Genomic DNA, 15140 nt, shown 5'->3' with positions numbered 1-15140 from the left:
TACCTGAATCCCCGCGCTCCGGTGACTTCTTACTTACCTGCTGAAGATGGCCGCCGGGATCTTCTCCCTCGGTGGACCGCAGGGCTTCTGTGCGGTCCATTGCCGATTCCAGCCTCCTGATTGGCTGGAATCGGCACGTGACGGGGCGGAGCTACACGGAGCCCCATTGAGAAAAGGAGAAGACCCGGACTGCGCAAGCGCATCTAATTTGGCCATTAGATGCTGAAAATTAGACGGGCACCATGGAGACGAGGACGCTAGCAACGGAACAGGTAAGTGAAAAACTTTTGATAACTTCTGTATGGCTCATAATTAATGCACAATGTACATTACAAAGTGCATTAATATGGCCATACAGAAGTGTATAGACCCACTGTGTTTCGCGGGACAACCCCTTTAAGTAGGGGCAAGTGGAGTATTATAATTTCATAAGGGGGACACTCAAGTGCGGTGCATGGAGCATTATACCTTTATAAGAGGGCACTAAAATGGGGCATTACCAACTTTATAAGGGCGCACTGAAGTGGGGCATTATTACTTTCAAAGGAGGACTACTCTGGGTATTATTAATATGCGGTGGCTCAAAAGGGGCACTACTATTGTGTGGAGTACTAAGATAACCACTATTACTGTTTGGGGTCCTAACAGCAACACTTTTACTGTGTGGTGCACTAATAATGTGACACAATTTGGGGGTAATTGTAGCGGATACTTCAAATTATAAAGTATGGTATTTGGGGGCACTGTGCCACATACAGTAATAGGGGCATATATGGCAGTAACAGACAGAATTAGGGGTAGCAGTAGGATGAAGAATTTTGTATAGGATGGTAAAATGATGGAAAAAGCTAATAAGCCATGTCTGCCTTGCATAAACAAGTTGTGGCTGGAAGAAGTCACCATGGTGCTCTGGGCTGGATAGTAAAGACAAGAAAAGTGAACAATTACAGTAATAATGGACACTACCTGTAATCACTGGATATAATGCTACTATAACTAGTTATACAATCTGCATAGCACCTGTGTAGAGCTGGAATCTACCACTATATGGACCCTGTATCATGGTAATACTAGTCTTTGTATAGCTGTTTTTATACATTAACAGTACGGAAGAAATATTCAGTCACTATGTAGTGTTCAAGGTGTGATGGTATTATCTGGGCTTTTTACAGTAATATTGGTAATATTGGTCTTTGATGGTGGATTTTATTCAGTAATACTATGGCAATATTAATTAGTCATTATGGAGTAGTAGTAGTAATGGTGTAACAGTATTGTTTTGGTCTTCTGTAGGGATAACATTGGTCTTTGTATAGTGTGCTTTGTTCAATACCAGTATGTAGATAATTATACATTAATTACTGTACAGTGGTAATATGTTCTTCTGATATAGTGGCAACAATGCTATATGGTAACTATACATGTATTTTTTTTGGAGGGGGGTGCAATATATGCCTTGAGGCTAATCTTTTACGACCCTAGCAACACATAAGGAATATCATAACTAGTGTCTGAGGAGTGTCTTCACATATACTGTATGTCTCAATACAAGAAATATCAATACAAAGATCTCCTTTTCTTATAACATCTTTCTTTTCAGGAAAACGAGAACTTGACAATATCAGAAAGTCCCAGTTAGTGAATGGGATTTTCCCATGGTGATTTCTGAGTTCAGTGGGAGGGAATGTAGGATACCTATATAGTATCCACACACTGGACTATCAGTTCTAAAGTCGTCTTTGCTGTGCAGCTTCAGGGGAATCTTCTTTCATTTCTACTTCTACACTCATCCATTGCAATGTACAGACCAGTCATTGTTCTGCTCTGTTCCCTGTTACTACTTCACTCATGTGTGCAAGGTAAGTAATGCTAATTACAATATCCTCTATGTATTTTTGTTAAATGAAAGCCACATTCTAATTGTACAAGAAATTCTATATATAAATTGCAACATTGCCTCAAATGTTTCATGTTTATGTAGCCATTGAAAAAATTGCTATGAATCTTCTAATAATCATACATTATAAGGTGTATTAGACTATTGAATGTGTGATCTGGAAATCAGTGTTGATCTTTGCACAGATTCTGGTGAATTGTACCTGTAGTCACACCTGGAACACATACAGGTTCATAGTCACTGATGTAGAAGGCCCTTTGTTATTACTAGGGGTTATCAATAGAGATGAGCGAGTATACTCACTAAGGGCTCATGTCCACGGGCAAAATAAGAATTAAAATCCGCAGCGGATTTTAACTCTTCTCCTGCCCGCGGATCCGCACCCTATAGGGATGCATTGACCACCCGCGGGGTAGATAAATACCCGCGGATCGTCAATAAAAGTGAATTAAAAAAAAATGGAGCATGAAAAAATCTGGACCATGCTCCATTTTCGTGCGGGTTTCCCGCGGGGACGGCTCCTGCGGGCTTCTATTGAAGCCTATGGAAGCCGTCCGGATCCGCGGGAGACAAAAATCAGATTTTACTCACCCGCTCCGTTTCTTCTCTTCGCCGCGGCGCCATCTTCTCTCAGTCGCGGCCGGATCATTTTGCTTCGGGACGGCGCATGCGCGGGGCACGTCACCGGCGTCATCCTGCGCATCCGCCGAGCCGAAGAAAGAAGATCCGGCCGCGACGGAGAGAAGATGACGCGGCAGCGAAGGAAGTATCCGGAGCGTGCGAGAGGTAAGTTTATTCTGATTTATTCTTATTTTCAGCGCTCATGTCCGTGGGGCAGGAGGGACCCGCTGCAGATTCTCCATGGAGAATCTGCAGCGGATCTGATTTTCCCCGTGGACATGAGGCCTTAGGCACATTGCTCGAGCGAGTAGTGCCTTAGCCGAGTATCTCCCTGCTCATCTCTAAAGATTCGGGGGCCGGCGCGGGTGACAGGTGAGTTGCGGGGGGGAGAGGGAGAGAGAGATCTCCCCTCCGTTCCTCACCGTTCTCCCCCGCCGCTCCCCGACGGCCCCTAAATCTTTAGAGACGAGCGGGGAGATACTAGGCTAAGGCACTACTCACTCGAGCAATGTGCCTTAGCGAGTTTACTCGCTCATCTCTAGTTATCACCTCTTCACCCTACATTATCTTCTGCATGTGAAAACATTAGTGAATTGGTCAGCTAGTGAAAAAGCCTAAAATTATAGCAAAATGGATGTGGTCATTCCAGGAACCAAGCTGGAAAACCCACGGTGGTGGTATGAAAGCAAGGTTCCAATTATTGATATTTCATTCCCTGATCATTGCACTGTCAACCGTCTATTTTTTTATATTTATTCCCTACCGTCTTGTGCTGGGATGGGAAGAACCTGAATAGGAGAATCACTGCCATCTCACCTAATAAAATATTCTCAGTGATAATGTAGAAAACAGTTGCTATAGTACTTGAACATGTACTCTTACTAGAGATGAGCGAACGTGCTTGGCCCCGCCCCTTTTTCGCCCGAATACCGCGATTTTCGAGTACTTCACTACTCGGGTGAAAAGTACTCGGGTGCGCCGGGGGGCGGGGAGAGGCGTGGCGGCGTGGGGGGTAGCAGCGGGGAACAGGGGGGAGCCCTCTCTCTCTCCCTCTCCCCCCCACTCCCCGCTGCAACCCCCCGCGCCGCCACGGGGACCCCTGAATTTTTTCGCCCGAGTACGAAAGTACTCGAAAATCGCGGTATTCGGGCGAAAAAGGGGCGTGGCCGAGCACGTTCGCTCATCTCTAACTCTTACCAATCTTGCTCCACACACTTGTACATTTATGGGTTTTCAGTGATATTCTGTGTAAAAAAAAAAAAAAAAGGTGCATCTACTCCTCCCATATCATAAAACCATCGATGTTCATTCCTGAGTTGCAGTTTCACTTCTATTTCTGTAAGCCATAAGTGTAATCAGATTGCAAGATCAGTGATCTGAATATGTTTAGTTCTATGTTCCCCCAGAAGATAAGCTCAACAGTTTGGCAGCTGCTTATCTCCCTTCGACTACAGAAAAAAAACAGGTTAGTTCATGGGTGAGGCAGGATAACTTGGCTGACAGTTCTGTCTAGCTATCCACGGGCAAGGTGTCATAGTGAGATCCGCGGCGATGAATCACACGTGGAGCTCGCATGACACGCTTTCCATGGAAAGAGAAGCCTAATGCACACGAGTGGAGAATCATAGCGATTTTCCGCTCACGTGATTAAAATCGCGACATGCCATGCTCATCGCGGAGACCTTTTAGTGCTCCCCACTTTCCCCCCCCCCCCCCCAAAGCGGAATATCGCTAGTGTGGACAGGCAGCCTTACTGTCTGTCCTGTAAACAGTATCAAAATTTGGCTACATCTCTATATCATAACTGGTCATCTACTCCTATGCAGATGACCAGTGGATCATGAGACACTCCATACAATTGGATGGTCAAGATCTCTGAAAAGGTAACACTTTGTCATGAGTCACTTTGATAACCGTGCTTAGACTAAGGCCAGTCTCACACGAACGGGTTGGATGCCATATGTGGATATCCGCAGCGGAAAACCTGCGATCCACTGCGGAAAGTAATTGCAAATGGTCGTGAAAGATCGCGGATGTGTGCGATTTTCCACTCGCTCATGTAGATCTATTTCTCTTCCAGCCACAATTGTAGCTGCTCTAGGTATTCTCATACCTAGTTCCCAGTGATTCCGCCGCTCATACACAATGTTACGGCGATGACCGAATCCGCAATTCAAATCAGTTTGCGAGAGACCCCCCTCTAATAAAGATACTCAATATTGCCATAAGTACATCTGCATTGTTCTAAACGATGTAAAGCACATTTTTTTGCACAGGGAACCAAGATATTTTGCATATAATTGCCTCTAAATAAAAAGTAACTTTGAGGACATACTTCGCAACTCTCAAGAATACTTTTCAAGGAGACTTGAGAGCCTGCAGCAACATCAAGCTTTGCATCTTCTTGAGCAACTGTGTTTTATGCATGCAGTAGTTTCAGTGCATGTTGTTGTGTATTAGGTTGTATATCGCTGTTGCCCTCCCTCCAGCTCCTGCCATGTTCCATTTCTTCATCTCTTCCCCACCACAGAACCCTGCTATGTCCTCCTTGCACCCAAAAGACAGCGCACCTACTGTCTCTGCCAGAGACCCCTGCCAGTTTTTATCTAACTCGTGTGGAAAAGGGGTTTCTCGCCTGCAGGATCGCCGACTTCTCTGACCAAAAATCAGCACCATGTGCATAGAAATGTACACAAACCCACAGGGCCACCGTCACTACCCCACCCAGAGCGTCTGGAGGGTGTCCTCCTTCATCAGACACATGACAGTTCCCACAACTGGTCCGTGCTGGACCTTCAGCTCGCAGTACTTCAGCTCTGCTTGAGCTGATACACTCTCCTCCTTAGTGTGGCAAGAAGTGACACTTAAATTTAGCTTCTGCCACACCCATAGTTGTTAACCCTTTCTGCAGTACTGGAATGCCTATCTCTAGCCCTCTGCAGGCCACTCTGTTCACTACATTGACACACCCCCTACCCCTATACCACAATGCTCCTTTGCCTCCCTCTCCTTTGTAATTGGGGATAAGGACCTAGTGAGCCCCCTCTAAACAATGTTGCCAGCAAAGTGATCCACATTACCATAATAAAAAGTGAAACTGTAGAGTGGTCCAAATAAACAATACTGTCTGCAGAGTGTCCCTCAAGCAGTACAAGCAGAGTGCCCTAAATAAACTTGACATCCATGAACAATACAATGCAGGCAGTATTGTTTATTAGGAGAACACTGCTTTTCCTGCCCCTCAAATACACTTGTCTACACGTTTGGATTGTGCAGTAATTTCTCACATGAACAGTGTCCCCCCATGAACAGGGCCAGCATAGTGTTTCCCTTAACACAGCCATAACATAAAATTGCCAATGGGTAAATTCTGTATGTTTAAGGGTCTTGAGTAAAAAATAAAGGGTTTGTCCAGTTGTAGACTACTGTTGGCCTATCCACAGGATAGGTCACCAATAGTAGATCAGTGGGAGGTTTGCCACCCAGGATCCCTGCCAATGAACTGTTTGCTGGGATGGTACATCTGTGCACTGAACTGATGTCTGCAGGAACCAGACAGCTCCGTTCCAACTGTAGTGGCCAAGATATGTATTACAGGAAAAGTTTTAATTTACTTCAATGGAAACTTTGCCTGTAATACCAAGCCTGGCTGCTGTAGTGGGAAGGGAGCTGTCTTTTTCTTGCAGACGTGAGCTCCGGCATTGGCCTGGAAAACAGCTAATCAGTGGGCGTCTCAGATTTTGAACCTCTGACAATCTATTGATGGTCTGTCTGAATAATAGGCAATCAATAGTTTATAAATGGACAACCCCTTTAAGTTAAGTACATTGTACTATTGAATAACACTGTTTACTCTTAACTACTTAGCGACGGCCCCATAGTGTTTTTTATGTCCTGCTGTTGCAGGACGTGTATGAAGGGAGATGGCACCACTATCTCCCTCCATGCTGCGCGGGCGTCAGCTGTTTATTGCAGCTGACACCCACGGGCAATAGCCGCAATAGGCCGTGCGGCCGTTCGCGGCTATTAACCCTTCAAATGCCCCAAATGATGTTCAGGGGCTCCCATACGCACCCCCCCCCCCCCCCCCCGTGGTGAGATTGGGGGAGCCGTGCAGGTGTCATGGCAGCTGGGGGCCTTCTGAAAGGCCCCAGGGCTACCTTAGCAGACTGCCTATCAAGCCCTCCCCGTGGGGTGGCTTGATAGACTGCCTGTCAAAAAGCGTAGAAGATGGAGACAGAAAATAATTTTTAAAAATTAAACATCTTAAAAAAAATACAATTAGTACAGCAAGAAAAACTATACAAGTTTGGTATCGTAGTACTCATACTGACCCACAGAATAAAGTTATTGGGTCATTTTCGTTGCACTTTGTGCGCCGTAGAAACTGGACATACCGAAAACTGGTGAAATGTCTTGGGTTTTTTTTCCATTTCTCTCCACTTAGAATTTTTTTTTAAGTTTTTCAGTACATTATATGGTACAGTAAATGGCACCATTGAAAAATACAACTCGCCCCGCAAAAAACAAGCCTCATACAGCGACGTCGATGGATAAAGGAGCTACGATTTTTGAAAAGGGAGAGGAAAAAACGAAAATGGAAAAAAGCAAAAAAGTTCCGTCACTAAGGGGTTAAGCTTTAGCTTCATTTTTCCTACTACCTGTTATTTTAAGGTGCAAAGTGGTTGCGGAAGGCGATAACATATGGAGCGTTATACAAGGTAGAGATGGTCATCTTTAAGGTCTGTACAATTTGTTTTTATTTATAGGCATGTCCCCATTGGCCAGGCGACGCTGTTTGTGCAGGGGACCTGGCGCCAATGCTGTGGCCCTTAAGCAGCTTAAGAAATTACAAGTGTTTCCACTAAGTTCCAAGTGTGAGAAAATGGAAGTCATGTATGTTACATTTTATTGTATTCATTCTAAGTTTAATTTAAACAAAGCAGTGTATTTCTCCTGTGATAATCCTGTCGTTTGTTTAACCCTTTGCAATCCAATTTTGGATTCAGGATTTCCTAGGGTTTTTTCTTTCTGCCATTATACAATGGTGCCATCTGTTGGCTAGAACCAGTACTGCGGTATGGGACATGCTGGAGAGGTCCCCGACAACAGAGCGGCCAGTAATATTCAGTAAGAATACCCTGCTGGACGTATTCTGACAACGAAGCTGTACAGCCTTCAATCAGAATGTCTTAAGACGTCAGACAGTGGATTGGAAAGGGTTAACTATACAAACTAGAATAAAGAACCCCCCATTGAAATGAATGGGAGCCTTGTACAGCATTCGGCGCAGCGCTGAAAACGCAGTACTAAACGCTGTCCAAAAACGCCTGTGTGAGAGAGGCCCGAGGCCGCATGCCCACGGCCGTGTCAGATTCCGACTGCAGAATATTGTAGCGTATTCAGACCTGACACTCCCCTTGGCAAATACTAATTTCACGCCACTGGCTGTAAATACAAGTAGGGGCTCAGTCACACGGGCGCTGATCCGCCCGTGTTTCTGCCCGATACGGTCGCTGCACTGCAGGTGCGGATGACTCTCCGCACCGGCCGGCAGAGAGAACACATGGCCGGCAATGGAGCCGCTGATGCAGAGAGACGTCCACACCCGGTACGGCCGTTTTAACGTGCAGTAACAGGGGCACATCGGCGCCCGTGTGACTGAGCCCTAATGAACAGCTGCTGTCCGAGGAGAATGTACAAAAAACCATGAATGGATATGTACATTTTATCTTTTTAGATTTATTCATAATGAAACGTACTAAAAAGTCATCTGGATTAGTTTCAAATTTATGTTACATTTTTGTTGTCTTTATTTACTACTAGAGATGAGCGAGCACGCTCGGTTGAGGCAATTACTCGAGCGAGCATCGGTCTTTTCAAGTAACTGCATACTCGTCCGAGAAAATTGGGGGGGGGGAGGGCGGCAGGGGTGAGCGGGTGGTTGCAGGGGGGGGGGGAGAGAGATCTCTCTCACTCTCCCCACCCCCCGCCCCCCACACTGCCACCCCGACTTTTCTCGGACGAAAATGCAGTTACTCGAAAAGACCGATGCTCGCTCGAGTAATTGCCTCAACCGAGCGTGCTCGCTCATCTCTATTCATTTTAAACACAAAAAAAGAAGTCTCACATGCATTTAATGCACACATTAGTTCATTTATCTCTTCTATCTTTTGTTTTACATGTTTGTAGTGCTATAATGAAGAATGGACTTGGAGAAAAATGCCTCAATCCTTACTCCAAATTTGTGAAAAGAGTTATTGAATTTGGAAAGAAAGGGTAAGACCCTAACCGCACCTACCACGGCACATTTTTCCTTGTTAGGGTTACTTAGATGATATGAAATGGCATGTAATAACTATTGTTTTCCCCAAGGATACTGCATTTGGCAAACTGTACCTTAGGGTGGCTTCACACGAGCGTGTTTGTGCATACATAGGTGTGTACATATGTGTGTACCCCTGTACACGCCAAAACATGCATGTATGCAGGTGCGCATTGCCTTCAAAGAAGCCGCGGCTATTTCTGGCGGCTCCATTGAAGGGAATGGTCTGCTGGCACCCCGTAATTGTTTTTCAGGGAAGGGCTTTAAATATAAGCCCTTCCCTGAAAAACAAGGCAAACTAGTGTAAAAAAAATAAACAAAAACACATACTCACCTTCCTTCAGTTGCCGGGGCTCAGCCGCGTCCTCTCTGCGCTGTCCCCGGCTCTGCAAAGCAGTTCTTTGAGCAGGCGGGGAATTAAAATCCCCGCCTGCTGAAAGAGCTGCTTCTGATTTGCTGAGGTGCTCAGCCAATCACAAGCAGCTCTCGCTGAATAAATGACAGGCGAGAGCTGCATGTGCTCAGCCAATCAGAAGCAGCCTGAGCCCCGGCAGCTGAAGGAAGGTGAGTATGTGTGGTGTTTTGTTTTTTTTTACACTAATTTGCCTTGTTTTTCAGGGAAGGGCTTATATTTAAAGCCCTTTCCTGAAAAACAATTAAGAGGGTTCTGGCAGACCATTGCCTTTAAGGGAGTCGCTGGCAGCAGCCGCGGCTCCATGGAAGGCAATGCGTGCCTTCCCTATAGTGCACGCATATCCTATCTTTACAGGAGCACGCCTGTAAAACACGGACATGTGAACACACCATAGGGAATGCATTGGTTATGATAGATGCGTGGTTTTGTGTGTGCCTATGCACGCACTCGTGTGAAGCCACCCTTAGGGTATGTTCACACATAGAGGAAATACTACAGATTTTCCGCAGTGAAAAATGCAACTGCAAAATCCGCAGCATTTCTGCATCAAAAAACGTGTTGAAATCCGCACCAATTTCAGCATCTACAGCGTTCCCCTCACCTCAGAATAATTTTCGCTGCCAGTGCAACATGGCGCTCACTAGTAACTGGTGGGTGATGGGGTGCGCTGTCAATTCTGCGCTCTTGGTGCTGGCAGCGCAAGGTATTCTGTGGGAGCGCTGCAGATAATTAAATCAGCTGCTGATACGTACAGTAGTAGATTTCCAGTTAAAAGCCACACTAATGGTTAATTACGCTGATTGTGCCCAGTCTAGGTAACCTTGGTACTCCAATACATATTCTGTTCTCTTATTACAGATTATATGGACAGTAAGAAAGAAGATGGCAGAAATCACTACTTTGCCCACCATCTTCCAGTGCAGATATCGGTATTCGCTAACATCAGCTTCTCTTACAACCACAATAACTATAACGTATATTCTGTGCTTAAAGGGGTTGTCTGAGTTCTGGACTCCCCATGCCCAAACATAATAAAAGATTGCAGAACCTCCAGCTCTGGTCTCCCTTCTGATGCCGTTTTTACAGGCTGCAGTCGGGCCGTTTACAGGATGTCACATTTGTGCGCTAAGAGTTGTGATTGGCTGCAGCAGCGTGGGATGACCGGCTCACCTGCTGCTGCAGCAGCCTGTTATTAGATCCCATACGGAGAATAGAGGTGCAGTGCTGGAGCCAGGGGAGGAGAGTATAGAGACTTTTCTTATGTTTGGGCATAGGAAAAACGATTTAAGAAAAAAATATAACTCTGACAAACCCTTTTAAAGGCTAAATAGTGAAAAAGTAAACCAAAACTTGTATTTAACCTCTGTTTAAATCTACAAACACGCATTAAAACTGAATCTATACAATAAATGAACACAGCATGATAAAAGCAGTAGGGTATCTGTTGGCATTTTTAGAAGAAAAAAAACGAAAAACTAAATGTATGAATTCATGATTAACAGCAACAAAAATATTTGTAGAATAGGATACACTATCGCTGTATAATCCATCGGGGTCAGAAGCCCCTCCCCCGCACAATCATCAGAAGAGTCAGTGCCAGGCACACTGTATATACTGGGAGGTGCAATATTCTCTCATACATTGACTTTACGTATTTTTCCAGTGGTTTCGGGGAAAAAAACATTCTGTGTCACACTGACGGAAGCCCATATCAATGACTGGTTGCTTGTTTTTTAGCATGCACAAAAAGTACAGTAAGGCCTCTTTCACATGATGTCAGTCTAACGCTCACATAGCCACACTAAAATACTGTGGCTATCAAAGCGTTAAATCATGTGAACAAATAGCAGCATGTCGCTGCTAGTATTTGCCAGTATGCGGCTCCCATAGGAGTCTATGGGAGCCGCCTGTGTCGTTAAAAAATATAGGAGAGAAATCGTCAAAAAATCGTTCGTCTGAAAGAACCCATAGGAAACCATAGGTTCTTCTAGATGCAAATTTTTTTATGTGCCTACTCTGCATCAAAACGACGTTCGTGTATATGAGCCCTAAGGGTGTGCTTATAAGTCATTCATTTGCTGTGGATTTTGTCTCAGATTTTGAAGCAGATCTGCAGCAGCTTTCCCCCTTTAAATTTGCACAAATGTGCTTAAGCCCATGTTGACACTGGCCTTTCTATTCATATCTTTTTTTTTCTGGTGATCGCTCAAAAATCGCTAAAAAGCGATCGTCTGAGTGATAATCATTGTGTCCAAGCTCGCGGCCATCTTGCATATTTCGTGCACTGCTAGCTGATCATTCAATTCTGTCCAACCTAAAAATCATTGTTCAGCCTTCTCAGCAGTTCTCCATGGGGAGTGCTGATAGCATTGTTTCCCACTCGAGAAAAAAGTAACTGAAAGCAAATAAGAGCCCTCTGTCTATTAACTGCATTCAGCTAAGACTTCATTTGCACACTTAATTGCTCTTAAGTAGCTGAGTAGCTACTTAATAGTTTCTGCAAAGTGATCGCTTAAAGCTGTCACTCAAACTGTAGTTTGAGCGATCTTTTAGCGATCATCGCTCCGTGTAAATGGGCCTTAAGGCACCATATAAAATGTCTATTCAATTGATGTCCATGAAAGAAGAGGTTAAACCCCTTGCCTATCTTGATGATGTCATCACTAATTTACATTTTCCATTGTTCTATGTGCAATCGCAAGTTCACTTGTGAACAACCGATTTCGGTCAATACTTGTGATACTTTTTAAAGATATGCTTCCAATACGTCTTCGGATTATTTTTGATTTTTATGTAACTTTTAAACTACTTTTGTGTTCTATTTTAGGCTTGTTTACAGAAGAAAATGTTAACTATGCTATTTATTTAATGATTAGATGTAAAATTAGTAGCCTGAGGGCTTATTCACAGGTCCCTATATTGGCCCGGCTGATATATGCACGTCGGAATAAGCCCTGAGGCTGGTAGCTACAGATACACAATCTAGCAGGTATGGGAATGGAAGGCTCACAGGGATTGAGAGAGGGGAGGCAGAGCCTTACAGACTTCAGAAAGCGTTAACCTTTCTGTTAGGGCTCACTCACACGGGCGGATGCAATTTTCGATCTGTGAATACGCAGCATTTTCATAGACTGAAACACTGTGCATTCCCTGCTTGCATTTTTTCTCTCTCATGTATTAAATATTTTTCACGCGCACAAAAAAAAAAGGCATGCAGGTCCGTTGATTTAATGCGTGAATGCGCACGTGTATTTACGGAGGACCATTGACTTTATTGGTCTATTTCGTCCCGTAATGCTGCGTTGATTTTCATGTATTTACGCAGAAATCAAAATCAAATGCGTGAAAAAAAAATAGCCACGTAATACGCAGCATATATACGCCTGCGTGAATGAGCCTTTACTGAGAGACCGATATATTATCTCGCAGGTTAAGGCCCCTTTACATGGAAGGACACATAGGCACCTGATAGCCGTCACAAGGACTATTACCCGACTATTGTGCCTGTGCTTCACATAGGAGCCAAAGTCATTCGCAGTAAACAGGAGGCACTCAGAGACTGAGCGGCTCCTGTTCAGATGGCGCAATTGTTGCTTGGTGACAGTTTTCTCAGTCAGTGCCCTGTCGGCGGCCGCTTGTACACGGGACGATTATCCCCCAAATTCACTGCCTTTGACATTTTTGGGGCTACTAACAACACTTAAAGAACTATTTCTTACTTTTTAAAGGGGCATTACTGGGGGTCTGACTTGTAAATGACACTTTGTGTATGTTTACCAATGCATGAATGTACAGCAGGTCATTCAAGACTCCTTCATACAGCATTTGTAAATGTCTGTAACAATCACCATCAGTTTCAAGCATTTTTCATAGTGTTTTGGGTTTTTTGCAAGAATTTTTGGTAGCATTTTTTTTATTTTATGTTACATTTTTAACCTGACATTTTTTTTTTCTGGAGCCCTATAGAGAAGCCTATGGAAAAAATGGCAGAAAAAAACCTCATACCCATAGAATGTTGTGTTTGTGTAAGATCTGACCGAATTACAATATGGTGCTGAGCATGAGCTCCTACAAGCAGTCATACCTTTTAAATTTTGTTGCAGACACTGTTTATAATCAGTCCTATTTAAAGGGCCACTCCAGCGAATACACATTTTTCCATCTCTGCCCTCCGCCCTCACCTGATTGCAATGCAGCTCCCTGTCTGATGCTTATTAGGCATCATCTTGATGCTGGGAATTTAGCTTTCACACCAATACCATGATGCATCAGCACAGCATTACATGAGCAGCTAGAGACGCTACCATCCCTGCTGCAGGGGAAAAAACTGCCATTATAGTCTGTATTCACCTAAATAAGCGACACAGCATAAGTATACAGTCAGGAGGATGAGCTGTGATCTCCTCTACTATAGCTGTTTGACATGAGCTATGTGATCATAATTAGTAACTGTGACAGGAGTGCCTGTCTACTCCTTTAGGGCTTATTTAGACGACCGTATATACACTCGTTTTTTACGCCGAGCTGATAGACGGTGTCCTTGTCTGCAGGGGCGGGGGGAGGATGGAAGAGCCAGGAGCAGGAACAGAGCTCCCACCCCCTCTCCGCTCCTTGCCACTATTTGCAATAGGAGGGGGCGAGGCGGGGGCGGAGCTAAGTCACTGCGCTTAGTGCACATAGTGGCGAGGGGCGGGGAAGGGGCGGGAGCTCAGTTACTGCTCCTGGCTCTTCTATCCCCCCCCCCACCGCAGTCAAGGACACCGTATATCGGTGAAACGTTGTGCGTTACTGGGTTGAAACGTTGTGCGTTACTGGATTTCTTAAATGCAATAAAGAAGCATCCATTGATGCATTTTTAGCAACAAATAACCATCTCTGGCGCTGCTCGCTACTTTATTCTTTTGTATTGATGGTCTTTGAGGGCTCAAGGGAGTCGGGTCCTCCTACGTGAGCTTTTTGCGCATTTTTCTTTGCCATCTCCCGCTTTTGTGGTTGAATCCAGCGGAGTGCTGCCGCGACTTTGATGATTGGATGACCGTATATCGGCTCGGCGTGAAAACCGAGTGGATATACGGTCATCTAAATAAGCCCTTAGGCCTTAGTCACACGGGCGTTTTTTCACGCGATTTGCGCATCGCATGACGGATGCGCATGCGCAAATCGCGTGACCGGCGCCGAAAAATCGGCCCAAAAATCGCCCGAAAATCTGCTCCTAGCCGCGTTTCATTAGAAACGGGCCGGAGCTGTCCAGCGCATTGCATTCAATGGAGCCGGCAATACAGCGGCTCCATTGAATGCAAGCGCTGCGGGCGTGCGCGGGGTTAATTGTCGGGAAGGGGTTAAATATATAACCCCTTACCTGCAATGCATCCTTAAATGTGAAAAAATAAAAAAAAAGGATGTACTCACCTGCTCCCGGCAGCTGGAGATCCCGGCGGTTGGCCTGCAGTGGGTGTGAAGGAGGTGTGACTCAGGCTTGCCCCTGATTGGCTCAGCGCTGAGCCAATCAGAAGCAAGTCTCAGTCACACCCATTCATGAATTCATGAATGGGTGTGACTGAGCTCAGCCTCTGATTGGCTCAGGCTGAGCCAATCAGGGGCAAGCCTGAGTCACACCTCCTTCACACCCACTGCAGGCCGACCGCCGGGATCTCCAGCTGCCGGGAGCAGGTGAGAACATCCTTTTTTTTTATTTTTTCACATTTAAGGATGCATTGCAGGTAAGGGGTTATATATTTAACCCCTTCCCGACAATTAACCCCGCGCACGCCGGCAGCCCATTGCTTTCAATGGAGCGGCTGTATTGCCGCTCCATTGAATTCAATCGGCAAACATCGTTCTTCTCTGCCACAGCTGTTCCAGCTGTGGCAGAGAAGAATGAT

General features: G+C 45.1%; 1 protein-coding gene across 1 annotated transcript; it reads left to right on the top strand.

The window, feature by feature from the left end:
• The first annotated feature begins 1741 nt into the window (after positions 1 to 1741).
• Positions 1742 to 13781, top strand: LOC136573168 (C-X-C motif chemokine 11-6-like). Its single transcript, XM_066574404.1, has 4 exons — positions 1742 to 1859; positions 7288 to 7414; positions 8711 to 8797; positions 10117 to 13781. Exons 1-4 carry the CDS (start codon positions 1799 to 1801, stop codon positions 10130 to 10132), a joined length of 291 nt encoding a protein of 96 aa, XP_066430501.1. The 5' UTR covers positions 1742 to 1798; the 3' UTR covers positions 10133 to 13781.
• Positions 13782 to 15140: the final 1359 nt, after the last annotated feature.

This window comes from Eleutherodactylus coqui, chromosome 7 (assembly GCF_035609145.1).
Source record: "Eleutherodactylus coqui strain aEleCoq1 chromosome 7, aEleCoq1.hap1, whole genome shotgun sequence".
Lineage (NCBI taxonomy): Eukaryota > Metazoa > Chordata > Amphibia > Anura > Eleutherodactylidae > Eleutherodactylus > Eleutherodactylus coqui.
This window is presented reverse-complemented; position numbering and strand designations above follow the sequence as displayed.

Excerpts from the sequence above, each read along its gene's own strand:
- LOC136573168 (XM_066574404.1), top strand. The coding sequence starts at position 1,799 with ATGTACAGACCAGTCATTGTTCTGCTCTGTTCCCTGTTACTACTTCAC. Across the intron at positions 1,860-7,287 it reads ACTTCACTCATGTGTGCAAG|GCATGTCCCCATTGGCCAGG; the intron begins GTAAGTAATGCT and ends TTTTATTTATAG. Across the intron at positions 7,415-8,710 it reads TGTGAGAAAATGGAAGTCAT|TGCTATAATGAAGAATGGAC; the intron begins GTATGTTACATT and ends ACATGTTTGTAG.